This window comes from Podarcis muralis, chromosome 9 (genome assembly GCF_964188315.1).
Source record: "Podarcis muralis chromosome 9, rPodMur119.hap1.1, whole genome shotgun sequence".
NCBI lineage: Eukaryota > Metazoa > Chordata > Lepidosauria > Squamata > Lacertidae > Podarcis > Podarcis muralis.
Genome location: NC_135663.1, coordinates 35,442,747 through 35,468,938, shown reverse-complemented (window position 1 = coordinate 35,468,938; position 26,192 = coordinate 35,442,747). Strand labels below are relative to the sequence as shown.

General features: G+C 40.9%; 1 protein-coding gene across 1 annotated transcript; it reads left to right on the top strand.

The window, feature by feature from the left end:
• The first annotated feature begins 314 nt into the window (after positions 1-314).
• On the top strand, positions 315-25,988 carry SETD7 (SET domain containing 7, histone lysine methyltransferase). The gene is made up of 8 exons (XM_028743984.2): positions 315-453; positions 6,600-6,729; positions 8,169-8,370; positions 9,917-10,106; positions 10,915-10,996; positions 11,683-11,800; positions 12,636-12,793; positions 13,935-25,988. Exons 1-8 carry the CDS (start codon positions 414-416, stop codon positions 14,113-14,115), a joined length of 1,101 nt encoding a protein of 366 aa, XP_028599817.2. The 5' UTR covers positions 315-413; the 3' UTR covers positions 14,116-25,988.
• Positions 25,989-26,192: the final 204 nt, after the last annotated feature.

Sequence of the window (26,192 nt, the reverse complement as noted above, 5' to 3'; positions counted from 1 at the left end):
AGCTCTTCCTTCCCGCGCGTGGATACCAGGTAGACTCTAAGCAGCGGCGGCGAGGCTCGACCCTCGTGCTCCGCGAGCGTTTGGTTGCGCCGGCGGCGGCGGGCCCTGCTTTTGGGGCTGCGCGGGGAGCTGTCAGTCAGGGAGCAGCCCCAGCCCAGGGTGATGTCAGCGGATCAGCTGCTCTATAACAAAGCGCCGAGCGCCGAGCGTGGGGAGACCAGCAAGCGGGCGGCGACGCAGGCACTCGCGGCTTGCTAGGGCGGCCCCTCGCTCGCCTGGGTGGGCACTCGGGGGGACACAGCGGCAGCCAGCCGCCCTCTCCGGCCGAGCGGCGGGACGCAGACGAGAGCGCGGCGGGCGCGCTCCCGAGCAGGGCCAGCCGAGCCAAGGAAGTTGCCTCTCCGCGCTGAGCCATGGACAGTGACGAGGAGACGCTGGAAGAGACCGTCGAGGGTAACTGCGTCCCTTGGGCCTGAGGGGAGGCGGGCACAGCATGAGGGAGAGCAGGGACGGGGGTCGCCGAGGCGCCTTTTTGCGCCGGGGCTTCGCGCATCTCCGCGTCGCGACTGTTCCGAGGAGGAGCCCTTTCCGCCGCCGCCGCCTTTCGTGGGGGCAAATATGGTGCCTTTCTTGCCGCCGCCTTTCTCCCGCTTTGGTTGCGGTGGTTTGGCGGGCTGGTTCCTGTTCTCCTTCGTGGGACGCGAGGGAGCGGGGAGACCTCGGGAGGAGAGGCAGCGCGAGGCAGCCTGCCGTGAGCCCCGAGCTTGGAAGTTGGCCGGAGGCGCGTGGCTCGGCCTCGACTGCAGCTGTGAGGGAAGCCAATCGCGCGAAGAAGCGCGGAGCGAGCTGCCCTCCCAAATAAGCTCAGCCAGAAATAGCTGCCCCATCCCGGTCTGCAAGGGCTTGTGTTCGTCCTCTTGCTCCAGGAGATGCGTGATAGGTGCGGAGAGAGCATGTCAGATCTTTATTAGAATCACTGGGACTCTTTCTTCTAAGATGGGGAGGAGACCTGTGGTCTTCCAGATGTTGTGGGACACCAGCTCCCCTACGCAGCAGCCCGCAGGAATGATGGGAGTTGTAGTTCGACAACATTTGGAAGGCTACAGGTTCCCCACTCCTAGGTAAATGTGTGATTGAGGGGCCAGTGGGGGTCTTTCCACAATTTGACCGAGTGTTGAAAATATGTGAATGCTTGCGCAATCTTTCTCTGTTCTAAGGATAATAATTAAATCATTCATTCATTGTGTTTCACCACAAGGGTCTTAAGGCCACTTGCATCTGTGCAACAAAAGGATACAGAAAAGTACATGCAATAAAATCCAAGCCTGCTCTAAAGACACATAAGTATCTAAAAAGTTAAGATATTCAGCCACTTGTACCATTATAATATTAAAAACAACAAACTGGGTGAAAAACAACCGCACCCCTGCAGGAGATGAGAAAACATCAACAATAAAATGCCTGGGAGTAAATAATAGTTTTTGCCTGTCTCTGATATGATCATCTTAGTTCCAAGTGGGCCTTCCTAGGGAGAGCATTGCATAAATAGGGGAGTCACTACTGAGAAGACCCTCTAACAGTTTCTGTACTCCTGCAAGGGGACACTTGCAGGAAGGCCTCCAGACAGACTGATACCGGTAGAGGTGTTCTGCAAGGTCCTGAGCCTTGAATTCAGCCCAGAAGCCAGTGCAGTCATGCCAGAACCAATGTTATATATGTTTGGTTCCTATTAATAACCTAGCAGCATTTTCTGCACCAGCTGAAACCGTCTTTCAAAGTCAGGCCCACCTATAATGCATTCAAGCAATGTAATTACAATTTGCATTGTCAAAAATGTTTTCAGCAACCACAAAGGCTTAATGAAAGTTGAACCTTTGCATGATGCTATCATTGCTTGATTTATTGATCTGGGGCTTTATGAAATGTGAAAAGATGCATGGATAAAATGGCAAGGCTTGACAGGCTTTAGTGCCCTGGTTTCTTAATTTCCTGCTTTTAGGCCATTCAGTAATATTATTGTTCCACATCTATGGAAAATATTAAAATGTGTATCACTTAGAAATTGTTAGAAAGGGTAGATAGATGTTTGGGGTTTTTTCCCTTTAATCTTTCTGGACAGTGGCATAGTTTTTCAACTCTGGATATTTGTCTTTGAACACTACTCCTGGAAATAGTATTGTGTTGTGTCCATAGATTTTGGTCCTGAAAGGATCCAAGTAGTTCTAGTGCGGCATGTAGAATCAATGCAGTGTATTGTATAGGCTGCTTGACTCTTGGCATGCAAATGAGCAGCTATGTTGTAAACCTGGCACTATTAAATTTGGAAATTATAATGGTGTTGGCGGCCAGAGATTTCCTCTTTAGTCCACCGTGAAGTATGCTTGGCTGCCGCTGACTTAATTCCTATGTTGACTACATTTAAATGATCACTTAAATTCCAAGGAGTAACTCAATTCATTATTGAATTCTGCCCCTAGTTATGTGTAAATTCCATTGAAACCTATGCGGGGATTGCCTGTGCACGGTTTGTGGGTGGGACTGCAGCTGTATTTTGAAGCATTTTTTTTCCTATGAAAAAAATAAATGCTGTGAAAATGAGCTCTATTGTTCTCTAACGAATAAAAGCAGAACAGAGCTGCATGAACAATTGTACTGGGGTTACAGTCATCTGTGCAAGCTAAGGCAGAGGTTCTCCCTATAGGAGGGATTTGGTAGAAGAAATAGGGGCCAGAAAGCAAAATGAGCAGTACTGAAGCTGAAACTCAATTTTGATTTATAATACTTACCAATTTGAAATTATATTTCCACTCCAGATCCTTGTGGCAAACTTTAGGATAGAAATTGTGGGACACTGTATTGAGTGCTGGTGATCTAAAAACATAGTGATTGGAGCTGTGGAAAGATGTTGTCTTTTGTAAATATTTAATTATGTGTGTTTCAAGCACTTACACATGAATACAGAAAGTAAAGGTAACCATGTTGGCCCATTAGAAAAATCCCTAGAGCCCTATTAGCACAATACTTTTATTAGTATGATGATATTTTAGTTGGCTTTTTAATGATTTCTCCCTAACAGGAATTTTGTAATTTCAAGTATTATAGTAATATGTAGCTTGTCAGGTGCTTGCTTCAACAACTTACATATAAAATATGTCATAATATATATGTTTTGAGCATTATTTCTATAGTGTAGATCTGAACCTTGGGATCATTGACTAAATTGGGAATCCTTAACATTTCCATTTGGTTTGGACCCTGGCAGCTCCCCCTTGTCTCCTGTTCTTGCCAGGAGAGCTTTATTAGTCAATAGGGTTTGATTCAGAAGTGCAACAAAATTGCAGAAGTGACAGCAGAGTTGGAAATGTGGAAGGATTTATGGGCAGTTGGGTGTATTGAAAGTGTCCTGGTAAGAAGCCTGATACTGCCCTTACAACAGGTGGGGCAGAAGAAGAAAGCTGCAGTTTTAAGCTGGGAAAGGGAAGCTTCCATTTGTGAGAATTTATATATGCCCGGCGTGCTTTGGTCCATGGAGTCAAGAGTCGGACACGACTAAATGACTAAACAACAACAACAATATATGTATTTATGTGTGTAAGTGAGCTTCTTAATTGCTAATGATTCAAAACCATTTTGAGCTATTGTAGAGCCCCAGCCTTAAACATGAACAGCAGTATATCTGCCTAGGGTAGCAACAGGTTTTAGGACGTTACACTAGTGTAATTAATGACAAAGTGTGTCCTAAGCACTCTGCTCCTTCTGCTACTGCAGAAGACTTTAGGTGTGTGTGTGTGTGTGTGTGTGTGTGTGTGTGTGTTGAGAACATAATTTACTGACTTTTATTGGCTGTAATAAGAAAAATAATAATGTTGTTTCTGAATGTTCAATTCACCACACTTTCCTCTTGCTGCAAACACAGAATTCAGTTATTTCCTTCTCGGGTAGGAAATACATTCTGGTGTGTGTATAGTTCAACAGTGAGTATCATTATTTGCAGAGATGAGATTAAAACAGCAGAATGACAGTCATGGCTGTTTGGGCTCACTCATCCCTAGTTTATCAGTGCAGCTTGCTTTCTTTGCGTCAGTCTCTACACCTTGACATGGAAGTGTCATTTGATTGCCTGCAGGCCCCTTTGTTCTCATCCACCCAGCTTGTTACTATCTTATATCTGTTATGATCTTGAGTTCCAGAGGCTTTAAGCAAAATCTGATCAAGGTTTTGAATTTGCTCCTTTCCTAGGCTATATATACATTAACTTAAAAGTTTTGAATCACTCCTTTCCTCTCTCTCAATCTCTCTCCCTTCTTGCTCCCATGCCATGGCCACTTTTGCTGTGCAATCTTCCTTCTCAGATGTACACACCAGCTTAGCTGCAGCATTAATAACGCATACAGCAGTATTTTTCAATAAACTATAGGATGGAGACAGATTGTGGCCATCTGCACATGGGTTCAGACACCAGTGGTGAGATCACAGTGGTTCCAGAGTAAACGATAATGTGTACACAGCCAAAGAGGCTGGCTCCAAGCCTGCTAAAAAACAAAATGGAAAAATAATTCAGTGGTCTGAACGAGACTGTGTGAAACAAATGTCAAGTTCGGTTCAGCCACTGCAGACTGATATAAAGTTACAAGTGAGCTTTGCCTGAGGACTGACAGTTACACAATTTATGCTTTCTTGGATGGCTTGTGCGACCCATTCCTACAGATCAGCCAAGTACCAGTACTGGAGTCCCCGTAAGAGTCTTCTAAAACAGCCTGTGCTTTTGCTGTCTGTCACAAACTGTGAAGACAGATATTTGAACGCATGTAAAAATTGCTCAAAGCTTGATTGGTTCTTCTTTCTTCTTCTCAAGAACGGTAACCATTTCATGAGCGAACAGTTGTCTCAAGTATGAGAAGCATATAGGATACATGTGGATCAAAATACATTCCTCACACGTATCCCAAGTTTTGTGATGCTGCAGGTTGGGGTTGGGGTTTCTGGTTTTGTATGACCAGGCTGTGCACTGAGGAAGGACAACTGATAAACGCTGCAGCAGCTCCTTAGCAAAACTAGCTGTAGTTCTCCTCACTGTAGTGCATTTGCTAGTGCAAAGGATGACAGCTGGTCTCTAAGCAGAACTGATGGAGTCTCCTGCTGCAGCTTCATGTTGCCAGATGAGAGAAGGGAGATGTGATGGATTTGGCCCCTCACCAGGGCGACAGAGTAGCCCTACATCCCTTCCTTCTGCTGCAGACTGATGGCATGGCCCATACAGGCTATGGAATTTCCTGTAGTCAAGGAAACTATGTCAGGCATGACTTTGAGTTATAGCTGACACTAAATAATGATGGGAGTTGACTCATCACATATAACCAGGCCAAGTTGCTGGTGCAGAGGGAGAGAGCCTAGCATCTGGTTGGCTGCAACAATTTGGGGACTAGTGGCTTAGCTCAGTGGGTTAGAGCATGGTGCTGATAATGCCAAGATTGCAGGTTTGATCCCCATATGGGACAGTTGCATTGCAGAGGGTTGGACTAGATGATCCTCAGGGTCCCTTCCAACTCTAGAATTCTATGGTTCTATGAGGTGATGGTGACGTTTAGGGGCACCTTGAGTGTGAGGCTGATGCTACCAGTGCTGATGGTTCTTTATCAGGTGTTGAGGTTGTGCAGTACCACACATGTTATTCTTTAAATATTTGTTTGTTTGTTTTCAATGATACAACAAATATAAAATCAAAACAGAAGACATGTGTTATGATTCTGCAATTGGGAGTGAGTGGATGGAAGTAGTTCTATACCCTTCAGGGTGAAAACCTGCTCTAGTATAGATCTGGACCCTTCTCAGGTGAGAGATGGGAGAAGAGAATTAGATAGTCCCGTGGGAGTGGGGCATGAGTTCATGAGTGCTTCAGACATTAGGAGTGTATTTTATATATATGCTTGGCAGTGACCCTTTGTATGTGAGTTGTGATATTGTTGGGTATGAGTGGTTTTTGTATATGTGGTAATGTTTAAGAAAGTGAATTTTGTGTGAAATGGATGGTAAGTGAACTTGGACAAATGACTGTATATGCATTATGGTGTTTGGAATTTTACATTATACTGCTTTGTAGCCCTCTGATTTTATTTATTTTTATACTGCATTATGTTTCTGTATATGTACATTCTTCATGTATTTTGTTTTGTGAATTTGGCATGGTTCTGTTCCACTGTACTTGGTGTGTCGGTGTGTGAATAGGTTCTTGAAGCTTCCCAGCTATGCTGGCTAGTTCTTAGGGCAATTGCACAACTGTTCTTCAGCCCCCACATCCAGAATAGTGTTTTAAGTTCAGAAGGGGAAGGACAAAGAAACAATTAAGTTAATCAATATGCTGGCTATCTGAAAACAAGGTTTCTTAAAAGTGAGTAGTTTGGCCAAAGCATGGAGGCTAAGGGCAGTAATCCATGTCTGAGCCAGGATTGTGCAGCAGTAGAGGAACAGAGGCTGTGTTAGGAGTCGGAGCTTGTGCTAAAGCAGAAAACCCCACGTCCAATCCACATGAAGGTACATCTGCATGAACTCTTGCAGTATCATTGTCTTGGTCTCACTGGCCTCTTTTCAATTTTTATTAGGTGCACTCGATGATGATGGGATGCCGCACGGGTTCTGTACAGTCACATACTCCTCCACAGACAGATTTGAGGGAAACTTTGTGCATGGAGAGAAGAATGGCCGTGGAAAGTTCTTCTTCTTTGATGGAAGGTAGGCATTCTTTTGGGTATGGCTTTTTTTTTTTTTTTTTTTTTTTTTTTTTTGCTTAATACTTCAAATATTTTTATAACTTTCTGGGGTTTTTTCTAGACTATGGTTGTGAAAATAAGACAAAGTTAATAAATCTCCTCCCACACCTTACCCTTGCAGTTCACTCTGCTAATGCTGTTTGAGTAGAGCAAGAAGGGAGAGACACTGAAAGGGAGGGAAAAAAGCTGTTCTAAACTTCTCCCTATTCCATTCCTCAGCTGCCTCATTAGAGCCCTGAAACATTCCATAGTACCTTCCCACAATGTATTTCACTCCTGGTACCATGTGTTGTCTTCAACACAAAGCTCCATGTCCAGTATAGTAATTATATGTACAGCATCCATCAACGGATGTAACCTTCTCTAACTGAGCAAGGTAACTGACAGGCTTGTTCATTAGGTTCTAGTCACCTTAAACATACAGTAATAGCATGGGGTGTGCACACAAGGGAGACTGCAGAACAGGAGAGAGGATGAAGTCTGGAAATGGGTGTAATCCGTGTGCCAGGGACAGTTCAGAAAAGTAAGGAGGCGGTGGAGGTAGAAAGGGAGTGATGGTGAAAATGGGGATGCAAGAAAGGAGGAAGCAGGTGGCATTGGAATGGGGTTGAATATGAAAACTGGCATGAAAGAGTCTGAAGAATAGCAGGGGATAGTGTCTTCATAACTGGGCAGAAGGTAAAAAGGGTGCTTAGCAATACAGTGTATGGGAGATGTATAATATGAGGTTATCGGGGTGTGTGTGCAAGGGAGGTTGCACAAGAGGAGGAGGCAAAGGCATGGGGGTGAAGGTGAAAACAGGGAGACAAAGTGTGGTTGCATTATAGAAGAGAGAAGTGGTATCAGAAAATGGGGTTGGGGAGGGGGGAAATGAAGCTTAATAGCTGCATGGGGTGGGAAGGGGAAGTGCTAAAGTGTTAATGTGGAGGGAATGGCTGGTGGGTTGGTAAGCAGAGCAAGCAGGGGTTTAGCCTTCAGTAAAACATTTTTTAAAAACCAAATTGAAAAGCAACACACATTTTAAACACTTCCATAAACAGATTAAGAGCAATGACCTACAAGTATAGAAAGCCAGTGATAGTAAAACCTGAGATGTTAAAGGCTGCCCAGAAAAGAAATGTTTTCAACTTGTGATGAAAATGAACCAGAGAGGGAGCCTGACAGATCTCCGCAAGTCAGAATGCTAGAGTTACTGGGCCACTACCAAGAAGGTCCTGTTGCTCACTTACCTGAGATGATGGTACAGAGAGCAAAGTGGCTGAGGCTGATGTTGAAGCCCAAGCAGTTCTGCATTGTGGGGAGAGTGTCCTTAAGGTAATGAGACATTTTTACTTTGAGAACATTTCGTATAATAAACTAGATACTATTGATCCCTGTGCCCTACCCTTTTCTCGTTACCAGCACATTAGAAGGCTATTATGTGGATGATGCTCTGCAAGGCCAGGGTGTATATACATATGAAGATGGAGGAGCTCTTCATGGCACTTATGTAGATGGAGAACTAAATGGGCCAGCCCAGGAATATGATGCTGATGGGCGACTGATATTCAAAGGGCAATACAAAGATAATATTCGATGTGGGATTTGTTGGATATACTACCCTGTAAGTACGTTGGAATTTTTCAAATATGCAAGGTGGGAAATGAGTTATAAACCTAAATGGGGAGGTGTGGCAGCCAAGTAGGGGATGAAGTGATATCTGACACATGGGGAAGACAAATCCTGTTGCGTTGCTGAGAGAGGCAGCTGGGCTGCATAACTGCCACCTGCAAAGGAGAGCAAAGGGTTGTGATTTGGCAGCCTGCCAGAATCCTAGCAATCCTTTTCACACTTGTGGTGGTTGTGGCTTCTCATAATTTGGATGCAGATTATGCATGATAGGATACATTTGCCTTCCACAAGTTGCTGCTGTGTGCAAACTGTGTACATGAGAGTAAAACGCACCATGTGCCTTTCTCTGCCATGTGCATCTTTTTAAAGATTTAAGTCAAACCTGTGGGGGGGGGGCTTTGTGGGTTTTATTTTTCATTCTAAGAGAGGTGCTTTTCTTCATAAATACTTTACTGAACATAGTTCTCTACTGTCTTTAATTTAGAACCATTATAGCTTCTGGCTTTCACAAATGAATAGCTCTATTCAGGCCACTCAAGCTAGTGACACTTTGCCTAAATAAATACTGAATAGTAACTATGTACATGCTTTAGACATCAGTCCGCTGTAACAAAATGTTCTGAACTCGGAAGCCAGCAAAAAGGATTCAGTGTGCTTTTAAACATCTATATTTTTGCTGTCCTCCCCAGCACCCCCCCCCCCAAGGAGGGAGGTCAAGGTGACTTCTGTGTAAAAAGTGTGTTTATAAATATCAGCATTTAACTGGGTAATCTTGGGAAGTTAAATATATATATATATATAACTTACTAGGCATGACTAGAGATGCAAAGAACCTGTTCAGAGAAGTGTCCGTTCTGTGCTTCTCAATAAAATAGTGAACAGGCCCATAATGGCTGTCACAATCTTGGAGATGAAGCTGTAATGGATCTCTAACAAGGCTCTTACGATTTTTATCTTTGGTTCACAAAACCCCAAAAAAACATTTCCTCTGCAAGTTTTTTATTTATCCATCTATCTGTTTATGGATTGATGAGCTAAAGAATACTGTTCAGTTATTTTACTTGGTTTATGGTTAATTTGGCTGCAATTTGTTTGGAAGAGTCCTCACCCCCTTTTTTTGTAGAAATACCCTGGATTTATACAGGGCTTTGTTATAGCAGAACTGGATTGCTGGAATAAACACAACTCACTGCGATCTGTACAGGGTAGCAAAAGATCAGAGGCAGCAGGAAGTGAGGTTTAAAGAACCTAAGCTGCAGCTGGTACCTCTGAAACAAAAATATTATAAACGTATTTCAATTAGCACAGTTGTTACTTTTGGGTGGTATCCATCTAAATTATACCCGGAGTAGACTCATTGACATGATTAGCTTAGGTCCATTAATTTCAGTGGGTCTTCTCTGAGAAAAAGTTAGTTGGATGCAGTGCAATATCTGTGTTGCTATTGAAAGGTTTCAAAAATGTGTGTGCACGCACAAACATTTTCCTCTTAAAAAGGTGCAGCATTTATTGTACCAATATTAATGCTTCTCATTCAGGATGGTGGACATCTGGTTGGAGAAGTTAATGAAGAGGGAGAGATGACTGGCGAGAAGATAGCCTATGTGTACCCTGATGGGAAGATGGCCTATTATGGACACTTCATAGATGGTGAAATGTTGGAAGCAAAGCTGGCAACTCTTGTATCCGTAGAAGAGGGGAAGCCACAATTTGAAGTGCTGCCAGGCAGTAAGTTCTCCTTGATGTGCAAAATGGTGTTGTGTAGCATGGCTTCCCCACACCTTTTTGGAGATAACTTCGAGCAAACAATGCTTTCAGTTTTTCTATTTTCACATTGCTCCAATTTTGTTCCTGTGCCAATGCCCTCCACTCTACAAGATAGAATTACTAAAATTAGAGCTGACATGGTGTGTTGACAAAATGGATTGGAGAGGGTTGTACACTCCGAGCCAGAAGAAATATAAGGAATGGTAGTTTAGGGTCGCTTCACATTACATTTTGAATTTGGACCTGGTATGCAAAGTATAAATACCATATATCAGTTGAGACACATTTTACTTTCCACTTCACAAGGTAATGAAATTGGGTCCCAGGTCTATATCAATTGCTGCTGCTTTTGATTTTTTTGAGGAAAAGTGTTGGTGATAATATGCACTGACCACACATAGTTGATGTGGGGTGTATGCATTTTTAACTTGGTTTTACATATTCAGGGGGGAAATATAATGTTAAAGCACTGTTGGGAAACATTATTTCTAGCATGTATAAACCTCAACTCATATTTGTTACAAAGGTGACTGAATACTGCTTGCAGTTTTGAGGAGAAATGAAAATGGTGAAAAAAAATTATGCAGAGCACTGTTTTATTATATAGTAGACAGACCTAAATACAATATTTTTGCTGTCTTGCTTTAAAAACTTAATTTCCTTATGGCGTGTTGAATGCCTAACACTTTAATAAGAGAGAGACCTGCATCTTCATCTTGATTGTCCATTAATTTGTGTACTTTTTTGTTTTGTTTTGCTTTGTTTTTAGGCCCAGTATACAGTTTTGATAAATCTACTTCATCTTGCATTTCTACAAATGCACTTCTTCCTGATCCTTATGAATCGGAGAGGTAGAATAATTTATGTGTATCATTTTGTCCCCTTTCTTAAATATTTGCAGAGAAACAATTTAGTTGTTCTGCTTTGCGTTTTAAGACAGCATTCAGCAACACTTTATTCCTTTGAATATGACATCATATTAGCTCATTAATTTGATGGTTATCTTGCATGAGCTTAATTGAATTGAAATGTTTTCCTAAAAACATGAATTGGTATGAAAAATCTGTAACCATTAGGAGGAAACTTTTATGTTTCTTCTAAAAGTGATTTTTAAATGAATTTTTAAGTACAGAAGTGAAAAACTGTGGTACTGTACTAAAGTATTTCTTTGTTTAATATATCTCTCAGTGGCTACAAATAACTGTTTCTCCACCCACTCCTTGCCCCAAAAAACATTGCAATACTTTTATTTGGCTATTCAGAAGATGATCTTCAATATACATAATCAGGATTTGGCAGGGACAGAAACTTGATGGGACTCTGCATTTTGTTGGACAAAGCGCTGATACACTTTTCCTTTTTTCTAAACACAGAGGCTTTGTCACATTTGACACCTGTGCTAGTATTTCTTCCCATGGCCCAAAATTAATGATCTCAAATTTACACAAACTAATAAAATAGTTTTCTAAAAATATTAGTGTATTACAGAGTAGTAATAATGACACTGTACTTTCTTTTTACTCTTTCCTTTCATCAGGGTATATGTAGATGCATCTCTCATTTCCAGCGCAGGAGAAGGGTTATTTACTAAAGTATCTGCTGAGGCTGGCACAGTTATGTCCTTTTACAATGGCGTACGAATTACACACCAGGAGGTAAAGTGAAGTGAGAACTTTTCATTGCTACTTCTGAAACACTACCTTTTTGGAAACATTTTTGTTGCTTGTTCACCCTGTTATTTCAAAAGTGCTTCAGTATTCACCAGGATTGGGTAAAAAAAGTGTGTTGATGTCATATAATGCATGGTCAAGGATCCTGTAGTCATTATGGGATCTCACAAGTATTTGAACATCCAAAGGTTCTCTACACAGAGAATTGCCTTGTTAAAAGTGTATCTTGCTTCTCAGTTTCTTTAATATCAGTCCAGCAAGCCTTAGAAAATTAAGGATGATTTTGTTCACTCGATTAGAGATTTCAGTAGGTGTGCCACAAGTCTGCTGTACAACTGATTTTTATTGTGTAGAGGTAATGAAGCAGAAAAGGCAAGAAGTTAAGGCAACTTACTATGTCAGGACTATTGCAGTGGCATGTTTTCCTTCTCTTAAATTTGTTTCCTAATAGAGTACAATGGTACGTCTGGTTGCGAACGGGATCCATTCCAGAGGCCCATTCGCAACCTGAAAGGAACACAACCTGCGTCTGCGCACGCGTGGGTCGCAATTCACAGCTTCTGCGCATGCGCGTGACGGCATTTTGCACGTCTGCGCAAGCGGCGAAACCTGGAAGTAACCCTTTCTGGTACTTCCGGGTCGCTGCGGGACGCAACCTGAAAAGATTTAACCCGAAGCGTCTTTAACCTGAGGTATGACTGTACTTGCAAGCCTGATTGAAAACCACTGGCCTCTCTCCTTTAAAGCATATAACACAAGAAAAATCTGCATTGTATCTGACAAAAACACAAAGTTGACACTGCAACAATGTCTGTTTTAGGTGGATGGCAGGGACTGGGCTCTGAATGGAAACACGATATCCCTTGATGATGAAACAGTCATAGATGTACCGGAACCCTACAACCACGCAGCCAAATACTGTGCCTCATTGGGGCACAAGGCAAATCATTCTTTCACACCAAATAGTGTCTATGACTCGTAAGTATTAAACTTCTGCTTGATGAAGGTGCTGCTTTTCAGGAGTCAGAACTGTGTCTGCCAATGCGATAGCAGATGATATCAAAGGATCACTGCAACCACAGCACTAAATCAAGTGGGTGGGGAAAACTGATGAAAAATACAGTTGAAAGCAAGGGAAGCATTCCTGGAAAATGGCACTTATCCATCATGCTCTGAGTCAGGGGTGGCTAGCCGTGACCACCCACTCCTGAAGATTTTTGGGGGGCCCTCCTCCTAAAAAACCTACCAAATTTGTCATTTTTTAAAAAAAATTAAATGGTTTTTAACCAAATTAAATGAATGAAAATAAATTATTTTAAATGGTGTAGGATTGCTGTTGGGAGACCCTTTTGGAAGGCAGACTCATTAACTGCGCCCAGTCGTGTGCTTTGTTCGTGCCCACATTAACGTGTGACTCTCGAGGGTTGATAATAGGTGAATACAACCCTCTGTCCAGAAAAGGTTAGGCATCCCTTATCTAAGTGGAAAATCCTGCACCAGCCACAAACATTTTGCTGGGAGGTGGGTGGCAGGATCTTTCATTGAAGAAGATGCTGAGGTGTATCTTCATAGTTTTGCCTCTGCGTTCAGCGGTGGCCCTACTGTGAGTCAAGAGAGCTGTTTCTGCTGCCCTCTGTTCTTAGTCCCATCCACTCTCCTGTGTTATCCACAGTGGACGGACTGCTTAACTGTAACTTTTTCCAAAACTTTTGTTGTTGCTATTTAACAATATTTTGCTGCTGGCTAAATATCTCTATTTGGTTTTTTGTTGTCAAAATACACTGCAGACGTCTGATCTCCCTGGAGACCAAGAGATGTGATGATAGACTGTTCTGCCTCCTTTCTTTTAGCAAATGTTTTGTGCCACTGGGGAAGTGGAAATTCTGTATTGATTTGTTTTGGATGTTGTATGTGATGCCAATAAAGGTTTTACGATATGAATATTTTGCTGCAGAGGAAAAAGTGGTCAGCGACACTCCTATAGTGTTCTATGACAGTGCTGCGTCACCTATATCTAAAAAACGCACAGGATATATGTAAAGCTTTCAAGAAAACGAATACATCGTTTGGGCTTGCTGAGTTTCCTTTTTCTGACTGTGTATGCTTCCTTCCTTTCTAGGTTTGTTCATCCTCGTTTTGGGTTGATTAAATGTATCCGCACTATTAGGGCTGTTGAGAAGGATGAAGAATTAACAGTGGCTTATGGATACGACCACAATCCCATTGGACAAAATGGGCCGGAAGCTCCAAGCTGGTATCAGGTGGAACTGAAAGCCTTCCAGGCTACTCAGAAGAAGTGAGAAACGTACAGTTTCCCTCCTCACAATGGATCTATGCACAACCCTTGATACTGATACTGAAAACTAGGACAGCCAAGGATTTGTCTATGGCTGCCCTGCAACCCTTCACTCCGTGCCAGAGAGGGTTTATTTTCCCTAATAACAAGTTTTAACCTTTAAGTTCAAGCAATTTTTAAAAACTTAGCTAGTGTTGTAAAAGAACTATTCAATATGCCATACAAAGCAGTGTGATTATTTGGCAACCATTCTGTATCATATGCAAAGTTGCCAAATTCTAGGAAGGGGGCGGGAATAGGGTGTTTGGAGTCCTCCCTCCCCCCCCCCCAAAAAATACCTAGTAGTTATTGTGCAGCTGCATTTTGTACACATGCCATTTTGTGATGGTATTAGAACTGTGCTGTTTTTAATATTCTAGAAAAGGAGCATAATTTTTGCTCTCAAAAAACCTTTGAGAATATTGCTTTAGAACAATTTCTATCTTTGGTGCACAGAAGGCTGTCCTTTGTAGATTCCCTCTCTCTTAGCACTGTCATTTCGCTAAAAGACAAACACTTTTAGGAGACTGCACAGAGGTTTAAACAGCAATGTAGGTTTTTATGGCTCTGCGGACAAACTGTTTTAAGAAATGTGCCTATGAAAACCAGAGCTAGTATGATTTTAATTATGATGTTCGCACCTGGGTAATTTCTAGATGACTTTTTAAATATAAAGTTGAAATGTGAAAGAGTAATTTATAAAGATATGCTGATGATTATAATCAGCATGAAAATAAGTGAATCAAGGTTGTACCATGAGGTTTTTTTGCTTGCTAAACTTTTTTCCCTTTCTTTTTCACCCCCCTTCCTGTCTCTAAATGGTTAGGTGGGAATCCATCAGGGTAGATTTATTTTGATACATAGGTAAATAAAGAACTGGAAGAAAATGAGTAATTTAAAGGTTAATAACAAAAACCCCAATTTCTGCTGTAGAACATGTCATGTCAAATAGCTTTTTGGAAATTAGAAAATAAATACATTTTATAATTCTTAACTAGCATTTAACTGTGATCGGTGACACAATATTATAATGAAAGAAAAGAGCTTTCAAGGCTCTGCAGGTCAGCTGCAATACTGACACTTACCTTTTAAAACAGATTTATCAGTATCTGCAGTGTTAGTGGATCACTTGCTTAAAAATGCTTGTACTAGAAAAATGTGCACATACTCCTGTGGGGGGAAATGGCTCTCAGGCTGCAGTCTTGTGACTATTTATCTGGGAGTAAGCCTTGTTGTACTTAGTGCAGCTTACTTTTGAGTAGACATACATTGGATTACACTTTTAGTTTCTCCTATGGGAAAATTTCCTTGTGTATGTTTGTTACCTGCACACTGAACATCCGCTTAAAGGGGAAAAGAACGGGAAGCACCAAATACAAGAGAAGAAAAGGCAAGCCTCAAAATTGCAATGAAATGTATAGAATAAAATAGTAAATTGCACATTGGTAGAAACCTTTCTCAGAGGGTCTAGTAAGTTTTTCCTTACCAAACTAAACAAGATGGTTTCCTCCAAAATGTTTTGGGCAATTTACTAAGTTTGACTGTTTTTTAGATTTGTTTTCTAAATGAGTAAATCAAAGGCAGTTTATGTGATTTCATAGCAAAAGAGCAGTGAATGGAAGCTTTGGTGGCACTCCCAACTTTTTACTCTATAGAATGTATTTTTTAGCTCCCTCAATTATAGCAAATAGCTAACACAGATGAGGTTTGATTGACTCAGCTGGGCTTTTTGAGGCTGAACTGATCCTCACTTATAGAAGTGAACTGAAAAAAGGCTGAAATGTTATAATGCTGCTTCTACAAATTGGTGCAAACAGAAGAGGAAAAGTCTGTTTTGCAAATGCACAAGCACTTAAGCACAACACCAATTGCTGTTAGTAGATAAATACTATTCAAGTTGATAGACCACTATTTGGGTATTGTTTCAGTGAAATTACTCCATCTGAGAGGAGGCATGGTCTACTTGTAATATCCTTCCTGAGTTTGCCTGCATGGAGTTTCTTTTGAAATACTACTTTGAGAGAGCCCCATTGAGCTCCCTTGCTTCTGAATAAACATGCTTAGGAGCACAGTGCATATGCTGTCTGTTAAGATGCAGAAATGCTAGAAAGATTCCTACTGGATATTCCTACTGATTTACTATTCTAGTAGTGAAGAAATGTTTTTTGTTATGTGCTCCTGAACTCTGCATGACTACGATGCACTCTGTGGTCTATTAAGATAGGGATGTGTTCCGGCTAATAATCTTTCCTCATTTTCACTTCATGATTTTTGATATTGCTTGTGATTTTTATTTTAATTCTTCTTCAGAAGCAGTTTGCTGTTCATGCAAAGTGCTAACACTTAAGCCGAGCACTTTCTTACTGGTAAAGAGAAGAGTTCCGTTCTAGGAGATGTGAATATTGAGCTAGAACCGCCTTCCCCAGCCCTGTGCTCTTCAGATGGTTTTGATTGCAACTCCCATCATTTCTGACCATTAGCCAGACTGGCTGGGGCTGAAGGGAGTTGTGGTCCAACAACATCTGAGGTTACCAGTTTGTTGAAAGCTCTGCTAAAGAATCTGCATGGTCTCTTAAGCTGAGGGACGGGGATAATTCTGGAAAGCTCCATTTGGTTCACATTTCATTTTAAAAAGCAGCAACAAAGTTGTGAAAAGAGTTGGAGTACCTTGGAAAACTCTGCTGATACTTGTTGAAACAATGTGACTCTGTAGACATAAACCACATTTGACTAATACTCATCATTGCATTTAAAAACCCATATAGGGAAGTAAATTCTGCAGCTGTCTTGCCAGCTCCATTGCCTGTTTTGAGAAATAGGAAATATTGGCTGATAAGTCAAGCTGAAACTGCTCTGCGGCAAGTTGAACCCCACATATTTTTGTGTGAAATTGTTATTTTTCTGCTTTATGGCAGCCTTTTGGATACTTGACAACTGTTGTTGAGCTTCCTTCTCCGCTAGCTTTAACCTTTTGTCTAAATGCAAGGCTTAGTCATACATTGATGCATACATATGAGAATCCTATTCAGAGAGGTCTTGCCCTTTCTGTGGTTTGTGCGCAGTCTGACTTTGCATTCAGAAAAATGACGAATTTATTAATGTTACTTCTAGAGAAAACCCACCCCACAAAACACATGGTTCGACAATATTGGCAATAATAGCACTTAGAGAAAGGACAAAAGAAAGGACAAAAATAATTATTTGAATTAATGCTTGCCTTTTTAAATCTGAAGAGCAAGACAAGTGTTTACTCTCTGGCGCTTCATGTGGCTTGGATTCTCACTCTGTTGTATTGGAATTGGCACAATACTTTTCCAAAACAGGACACACGGAAGTTGTTTGTTTTGCTGGTCTTCCTGTAGTTGTGGTGACTTTCTAATAAGAATTGCTTTGCTGTCTCATCCAGCATTGTGTTCTCTTAACAGTGGCCAAACTTGACTATAGTTGTGTTTGTTGGAGGTGTAAAGTTTGATGGTATTTGTCAATATCCAATCACAAAAAATAGATTCTTGCACATATACTGACTTGTACTTACAATAACTGTTGAAGAAAATGGTAGCAGCCATTTTTATCTTCATTGTTTGTGTTTTGCAGTAAATGGAGCAAGGAGCAGGGGGGAGATGGCTAGTTTATCATTTTTTCAGACCTCCTGCCCTCAAATAATCCTGCCTTGTGCCTTTGCGAATCACAATGGTGAGGCTGCTGCTGCTGCACAGGAGAAAAATGTAGCCAGCAAAGTGTGTGCGTGTGTGTTTGTTTCTGGGTGGACTATTTTTGCGAATGCACCAAATTGCAAAAAGGTAGCACTGAACGTCCAGGGTTGTGGATTGGGAGGGGCATCTGCAGGGGCACCCCTGCAATGAATCATGTTCTTCACTTTTTTAAAAGAGAGGGAGAGAAATATCAACTATTGTCTTGTAAGTGCATCGTATTCTATCAACCTTATGAATTAGGGGGTGGGAAGTTAGCCTACAGAAGCGAAACTGAGAAAATATGCTAGAACTAGGTTTGGAAAACCAAGTCCAAGGCAATTTACTGGGCTTCAATATAGAACACAACCAGCTTCTTCTTGCCTGCAGACTTTTCTCCTGCAAGTGATCAGAAATTGTGTATGTAATATGTACAGGGAGCTACCTGCATGTTGAGGAAAGTCAGTTCAAAGTGAGTGGGCATAGAATTAATCTAAATGTTGTGATGCTTCACATGAATGAAGTTAAACATGGTCATTTTTCTCACAGTCACTTGATAACTTATGCCCTTATGTGTGCTTGAGGGTAGCAGCTGCTATAGGTTTTTTTTTATTATTTTTCACATATTGATTGGGGGAAGAGAGCACTTGAGTGAACTCTACCCTTTGCTTTACAGACTGTGACTTGGTATCTCCTGTGACTTCTACCAAGAAATTTCTATGCACACCATCTACTGCATTCAGAAGATTTTGCCTAGATAGTTCCTACTGCTCCTAATGGAATAGTGTGTGTGTCTATTTTAGGATCTTAGAGTACAGAATATTTTGTTATACCCATAAAAAGTCCTTTAGCAAGCACCAATAATCATTTTTTTAACGGCTGCTGTTGTCTGTTCCAAACATATTATTAATGTACAAGATGGAAACATCATCTTTGCTTCCCAATAACCATGGCTATCTTCTGCTTTTGTCTCCTGACACAGAGGTTTCTGAACTTAATCTATTCTGAACTGGCAGTGAACTAACCAGGAACAAGACTTTGGGGTCAAAGCAGATAGCTCAGTAACAGTAGTGATCCAGTGGACAGCAGCTGTGGGGGAAAAGTGAGTTCCATGGTAGGGATAATAAGAGAAAGGAGTTAAAATAAAACTGCTAATATCATAATGCTGTTCTGCATATTTATGGTGTGAACACACTTGAAATACTGTGTACATTTCTGGCTGTGTTGCCTGCCTCAAAAGGAACACTGTAGAGGTGGAAGAGGTTTCGAAAAAGGGAACCTCCCCTGTGAGGAAAGATTACATCCTTTGGGGCTTTTTTTTAGTTTAGACAACAGGCCAATAACGGGGACGAGCAAAGCAGAGGTGTATTAGATTATGCATGGCTTAGAGAAAGCGGATAGGGAGTTTTTCTCTCTTGTAATCCTAGAACCAGGAGCCATCCAATGAAGCTGGAACTTTGAAGATTCAATACAGACAGGACTTCTTCACAGAGCATATAGTTAAACTATGGAATTGCCTCGCACAAGATGTAGAGGTGGCCATTAACTTCTATGGCATTAAAAGGGGATTAGACAAATTCATGAAGGATAAGGCTATCAATGGCTGCTAGTCACAATGGCTGTGTTCTGCCTGTCCTGTCAGAGGCAACGTGCTTCCTCCCATGTATGTGACCTCAAAGGCATCTGATTGGCCACTATGAGAACAGGATGTTGGATCAGACCTTTGGTCTGATCCAGCAACTCTCTGTTTATGTTCTTACGTAGACAGCTAGGGACTGCAGCCAAGCTTGCTTTGTTCACCAAACCCACCTGCATCCCCATCAAACCCCTTCACCAGGGGTGTCAACTTGAATAAAATATTGGGAGGCCCACATAAGCCCTGCCAGTGTGGTGTAGTGGTTAAGAGCGGTAGGCTCGTAATCTGGGGAACCGGGTTCGTGTCTCCGCTCCTCCACATGCAGCTGCTGGGTGATCTTGGGCTAGTCACACTTCTTTGAAGTCTCTCAGCCCCACTCACCTCACAGAGTGTTTGTTGTGGGGGAGGAAGGGAAAGGAGAATATCAGCCGCTTTGAGACTCCTTCAGGTAGTGATAAAGCGGGATATCAAATCCAAACTCCTCTTCTTCTGCCCCACGTAATCAATCACATGACATGGTGCACACACACCATTTGAATGGCAGTGTGCAGTAAATAATTGGGTTGGCTCCTATGCTTCTCACCAAAGCCACCCACAGCTTCCCCCTAGACCTTCCCTAAATCACAACTCTCCAAAACTCCCCAACTCACCTGGACCACTCACTCACTTCCCTCAACAACCTCCCTCCATTGGCCAGCAGCGGGGAGAAAAGAAAGACACTTCTTTGTCCCCTTCACTTTTTCCAGTCTGCTGTGGGAAGCATGAGAAAGAAGCCTGTTTGCTGCCCCCCTAGCCTTGCCACCTGCTAGCCCACCTGCTGGTTGGCCTGCTTCCACCTCTGCTTCCCTCCCTCTCACCCTCTGATGCAGCTGCAATGGCTATTGTGCTGTGGTTTGCAGTGGCCCCTGGCTGTAACCAATCAAACTGCAGTGCGACAACATTCTTATATTTTTATTGTATGTATAGCAGGTACAAAGTCCATGTTTTGCCAACTTCCTCACTGGTCACCCAGTCCCAAGCTAGTACCATATGGCAACTGTACAAAGTGTTGATTATTCTGAATAAGATGGGAAAGTAGTCTTTAATGGAAATACTCAGGCAAGCTAAACTTAGTCTGTGCATTCTTCATTGCCTGTCACTGATCTGGTGAAATCAGTCTTTGGTAATGGGTTAATAACTAGGTTTTCCCCTTTTACTGATTATAGTATTACATGCTTCTTTGCAAACTTTCTCCCCCTCCTCCCAAAAACTAAAATGTGCTCAAGCCACTTGCAGTAGAGCATTGAAAACTAGGTGTCATTATCACAAGGAAGGTAGAATTGTGCAATAATATTTTAATCTCTATATCCATGGTAAATTGGCCCTAGCTATGTTAAAAGCAATAGTACTGTTGTTTGGAAAAGCTAACTTACTATCTGAAGAGCATGCTTGCATAAATTAAAGATTTTGAACATTATAATTTCTGCAGCATTATAATTTTTAATCAAAAACCAAAATGAGCATACAGTAATTTTAAAAACTGCTATGCGGAGGTGTGGGTGGGCTGTGATATTATCAGTTTAAAAGCAATGAAATATCCAAGCCATAAAATCATGTGCAGGAAGTTGGGTTTGTTTTTTGTGTTTTTGTGTTGTTTTTTAACTGTACAAGTATATATATCATAGCTGTATGCACATTATTTTTATGGCAGTGAAGACTTACACTAGTAACTTTATTTTTAAAAAAGCACAGTGTAGAAGTTTAAACAAGCCGATGGAACATTTTAAAATACATTTAAATTTAAGCAGAATTTATTTTACGATAAAGGAGGCATCAAGGTGATAATAAAGCTTTTGCATTTTTATCATCAAATGTTAATAAAATATATGGACACCCCTGACTCTTATAAACTCTGCTTCTTATTATTTAACATCCATTGTCAACAGTAAGTGAAACAATATTTGTTGGGGTGCCAGAAGGCAAAGAGAAGGCAAATGAAAAGGTCAACTTCTGCAGGATTGTAGATAGTGTTACCGCCGGCTTCAGGTATGCAGCCATTTTGGAAAATGCATGGATTCTAAGATGGCAGACTTGCAAACCTCCTAGTCTTTTCTTCAGTTTTGATCCAAAAGTTTTAGTATTGCGTATGAGAAGGCATATTGGCTTTTGATTTTGAGGTTCATGAGGTTCATTTGTGAGCAATTTTAACATATTTTATTACTGGTGTTTAATATACTTGTTGATTGCATAATCCTCCAAGGAAAATAATGCAAAAGATGCCAAATTAGTTTATTCTGGAAATTGTCATAAGGAACAACTTATACAGACCAGAGTTCTTCAACTGTAAGTCCTTGGATGCTATTGGGCAACAGCTCCCATCATACCCAGGCAGCTTAGCCAATGGTCAGTGATGTGGAAGCTGTAGACCAAAATATCTGGGGACTCAAGTGTGATGAAGACTTAGATAGACCACATTAGGAGTAGGAAGGTGAGGATTTACTATGCCTCAGAGACAGGAACCAATGAAAAGTCATTACTGAATAATTATGAGAACCCTAAAATGATTCCCATTTCTTTTGGAAGCTATTTGGAAAACTGGGATCAAGTATAGAATATGTGGGTAGGGATAATCACTATTATACACAGTAACTTAGATAAAATCTTTAACTTTTCCAGTGTTTGTAATTTGTATGATTATGACTATTAAAAAGGTAATTGCTCATTTTAATAAGCCAGCCTTCTCAGCTTGGTGCCTTTTAGTTTTTTTGGAATAAAACTTCCATTAATTTCAATTTCTTTCTAATGTTTCTTTCTAATAGTTACTTTTTAATTGCTCTTCATAAATCGCTTAGAAATTTTATTTGGGTAAGTGGTGTATAAATTTTGTTAAAAAAATTAATCTGCCTCAGCCAGCACAGCCATTATAGTGGAAAACATTTGGGGAAGCTTGTAATAGGCCACTGTATATTTCCTTGGTGGTATTACATGATTTTAGTTTGTTCTCTTGAGATATGTCTTGCTGGAAGTCAGTCATATGGCTTGGAATTTGAGATTTTTCTGTACAAATTCAATGCAATCTTTCTGCAGGAAACATAAGTATGTAAGTTTCAGAACTTAGTTTTAAAGGGATTTTCGACTTTGTACTTCCTGTATATGAACAGGAGATTTCTCTGGAATATTAGCAATGTTAGCTGCCATAGGGCTAAATGTTGAATGACAGTTTTGTGACAGTTTCCCAGGGTTTTATGGGTATTAAAATGCTGTGCAGACACCAGACTATAGATTCTTGTTGTTGTTAAAATGTATGTTCATTCTTCCCATAAAAGTGAGTTTTTAATGTCAAAGTTATGGGGTGATTTAGATATTTTTGCTAACTCTTCAGTAGTAGATTCCCATATATTATGATTGTATATCCTATGTCAGGATCCAAATGATGGCAGTTTGTGCTTCCTTACAAATAATGCTAATAATACATCTTATAATGTGGGTTATATTATAGCTCAGAATTTGAAAATGCTGATGTGCCATCTTGAGACATTTATTGGCAAAACTTGCAAAAATCATGGTGGAGTGGGGGAAATTTTTCAAAGAAGTCTGGAGCACAAATATGCATTGAAGTAAAACGGTAAGCTGGAAAGGAACAAGTTAAAGGAACTTGGACACAAAAGGAAGTTAATAAGCAGCATTCAATTTTGGCAAACTCTCATGAGAGTCAACGCCACACTCGCCTAAAAAAATCCACAATAGTTTAGCATGTTGGTCCTTCCAGTTTGTAGTGCCAAAGAACTTGCAGAATTTGAGGACTTCCACAAAGAGGAGTTACTTCAGCTACTTGGAATGTAGATTGCGTTGTACATGTTCAGGTAATAACTACTGTGTTCAGGTAGCAAGAATGCACAGCCTTCGCTTGTGGAGCGACTTGCATAGGTGATGAAGGAGCAGGCAAATTCAGCAGCAACAGTTCTTTAGCTGAGGGACATTAGTAGCATATGGTTTCAACATTTTGCAATATGTACAGTGAATGCCAATGCAGCTGTCCTATAGCTGTAACACACTATTATTGAAGTCATCAGAAGGGATACGTGTGATGCTCTAAGAAGATCCCATGCACTCGTAAGATGTGATTAGTGTTACAGTTGTCAGTAGAAAGAAAATTCTTATGGAAAAAGTATGGACATTGATAAGGCATTCACATAACTTTAGTACCAACAAGGTTTCAGTTTGCAGTACAGTTTGTTTTATAATCTGCAAGTCATTTTGTGGATGAGGCAGCACTATTTATCCAGATGTTTACTCCCAAATTCTTCCATTTGGGAGGATGTTTTAATTGCTGCATGCCTACTTGCTACTGAGATGGCCTTATTTGGAGGCAAGGACATAGCTGCAGTCTGCGTGTTCCCTCTGCTAGTGAATAGGGGTGATTTTTGGAACCTATTATTGGGCTGAAGTCACAATTTTAAGAAACTAGACACATGTCTCAAGCTGTTGAACTGTGCTTGCCAGGGGGGAAAATGCACAACGAAAACCTATTGCAAGCAATCCAGACTGAAATATGAAAACTGCAAAGGAAATGACTGAATTTGATACTGTTTTCTCTCTTGGTAAACACAAGCCTAACACCTGGCGAACATTTCAGAATGTAGAATTCTTGAACTCTTCAATGTATATATTAAAAGAGCATCTGCCGTATTTCTGTACAGTATGTCGTAACTAGAATTGAAATTTTAAGTGCTTCAGTGCCTTTGCTTGCCTAGTTCTTTTACAGCAGGGGTAGGAAAGTTCATGCCAACAGGCCAGGTTTGTCCTGTGAGGCCATTTTCAAAAACCACACCCACCTGCCAACCAGTTACAGCTTTAAATGATTTAGGGTGCGATCCTGCCCCGCTAGTCAGCAATGACAGGGCTTGATACAGCAGTGCAGCCAATGCCGCCTTGAACAGCACTTGAACTGACTGAAACAAAAGATATGGTAGGGAGGGAGGAGAGAGAAAAATGCCCTTTTGCTCCCATGTTGTTGCGCTGAAGATACCTGGACTGGGCCTGTCACCATCATATGAAGGCAGCAGGGTCCACACCAGAGCCAGCAGATCCTATGCTGGCCCAGCCCTGCCAGAAACATCCCATTTGGGGGAGTTCTGTCTACTGTCAGCAGCAATAACACTCAAGGTAGTTACTGCCTGCCAACCACTTGGACAGGCACACCAGAGCACTCCTTACTGTCTATGGCAAATGTCCCCCACTGGTAGAGGCTGGTGGGGCAGGGCTAGGTGCAAGGACAGATTGGGGGTTTGGATTACTCTGTCCTCTGTCAATTTTTAAATTTCCATTTTAGTAAACTGAAGCCAACAGCAACTTAGGTTGTTCTTGCGCATAAAGTTACGCCATTGTCTATTTTAACCATGGTTTGTTCAACAGATCAGGCTGTGTCTTGCTGATGAGAAGTTGGCTGCTGGTGCTGACCTTGCCTTGTGCTTTTGTGGCAAGGCAAGTGTGTGGGGTGATGTGCCAAAACAAACCATAATTAAACCAGGATAGTGGGTTTTGATGTCATGTAAAATCAGTCAGCACAAGATGAGATTTGCTAAACCATGATTTCATATTCAGGTTTATTGACTGGGGTGTGTTTAGAGGTACAAAGTACAATTAAGCTAAACAAATTACAGCTTAGTGGTGCATATAAACTCTGCTAGTGTGTAGCTTGTTTATATTGAAATAGTACACATTACAGTACAATATGTAGATCCACTTCTGTTTATTGTTGTGCATTTAACGTTTCCATACTAATATATTGACCTCAGCTACAGAAATTACCATATATGATATATAGATATTTATATACAGAAATGAGAGAGCTGCCATTTTGGCCTAGCTGTCATATTGAAATATGCATTTTCCAAGATGGATCCACACCTGCAATAGAACATTAATTTCTACAGTCCTGCAAAAGAGGACTGCCTTCTCACAGTTTTCAATTAGGATCTGTTTTGCTTTATGAAATGTGTTTCAAAAATTATTCTCTCTATATTCCTGTATGATGTGTGAAATTTTTGTATTGTATTATAACTAAATGTTGTTTTCAAAATAGCTGCTACTCACTTTAAGCTTCTTGCAAAAAGAAACGCTCCTGGTTTATTTGAAACTATGGATCCAGATGTTTCTATGTGGCCTGGTGTGGTAGCTCTTTACTCCTCAGATGAGACCACATTTTGTGGTGTGGTAAGAGACCTGCATACAATTGACAGGCAATTCCGTACTATTTTAACATGTATGCCGTACTGAGTACTTGATGACATAAAATAAGTTACTAGAACGATGAGCCTTATTGACATCCATAGATTTTACAAATGACTTCTAAAACTATGGATAACTGTAAAGAAAAGTTTACATGAATGAAAGTTGCACTTTCTGTGTTATGAATGAGGTTTTTTATGAATATGATGAATGCATGTACAAGGAAGTAGGGATAATGTTTCTGGTGCAAAAAATGTACTTGCTTTAAACTGCGTTATGAAAATAAAGCATTACATGAATGAAGCTATTTGCCTCTGAACCATCTTTTCACCTTTAAAAGTGGTCTTTAATATTTAAATACTGAACTAGCATCCTTATTCAATGCACCAGAACAAACACTGCCATTGATGTGAAGTCACTTAGTTGCAAATAAGGCAGATTTGGTATGGTTCAAGCAGCTGCTCCTTTTTGACTCATGGATTTTGGAGATTTCTTAATGGGCCAGCA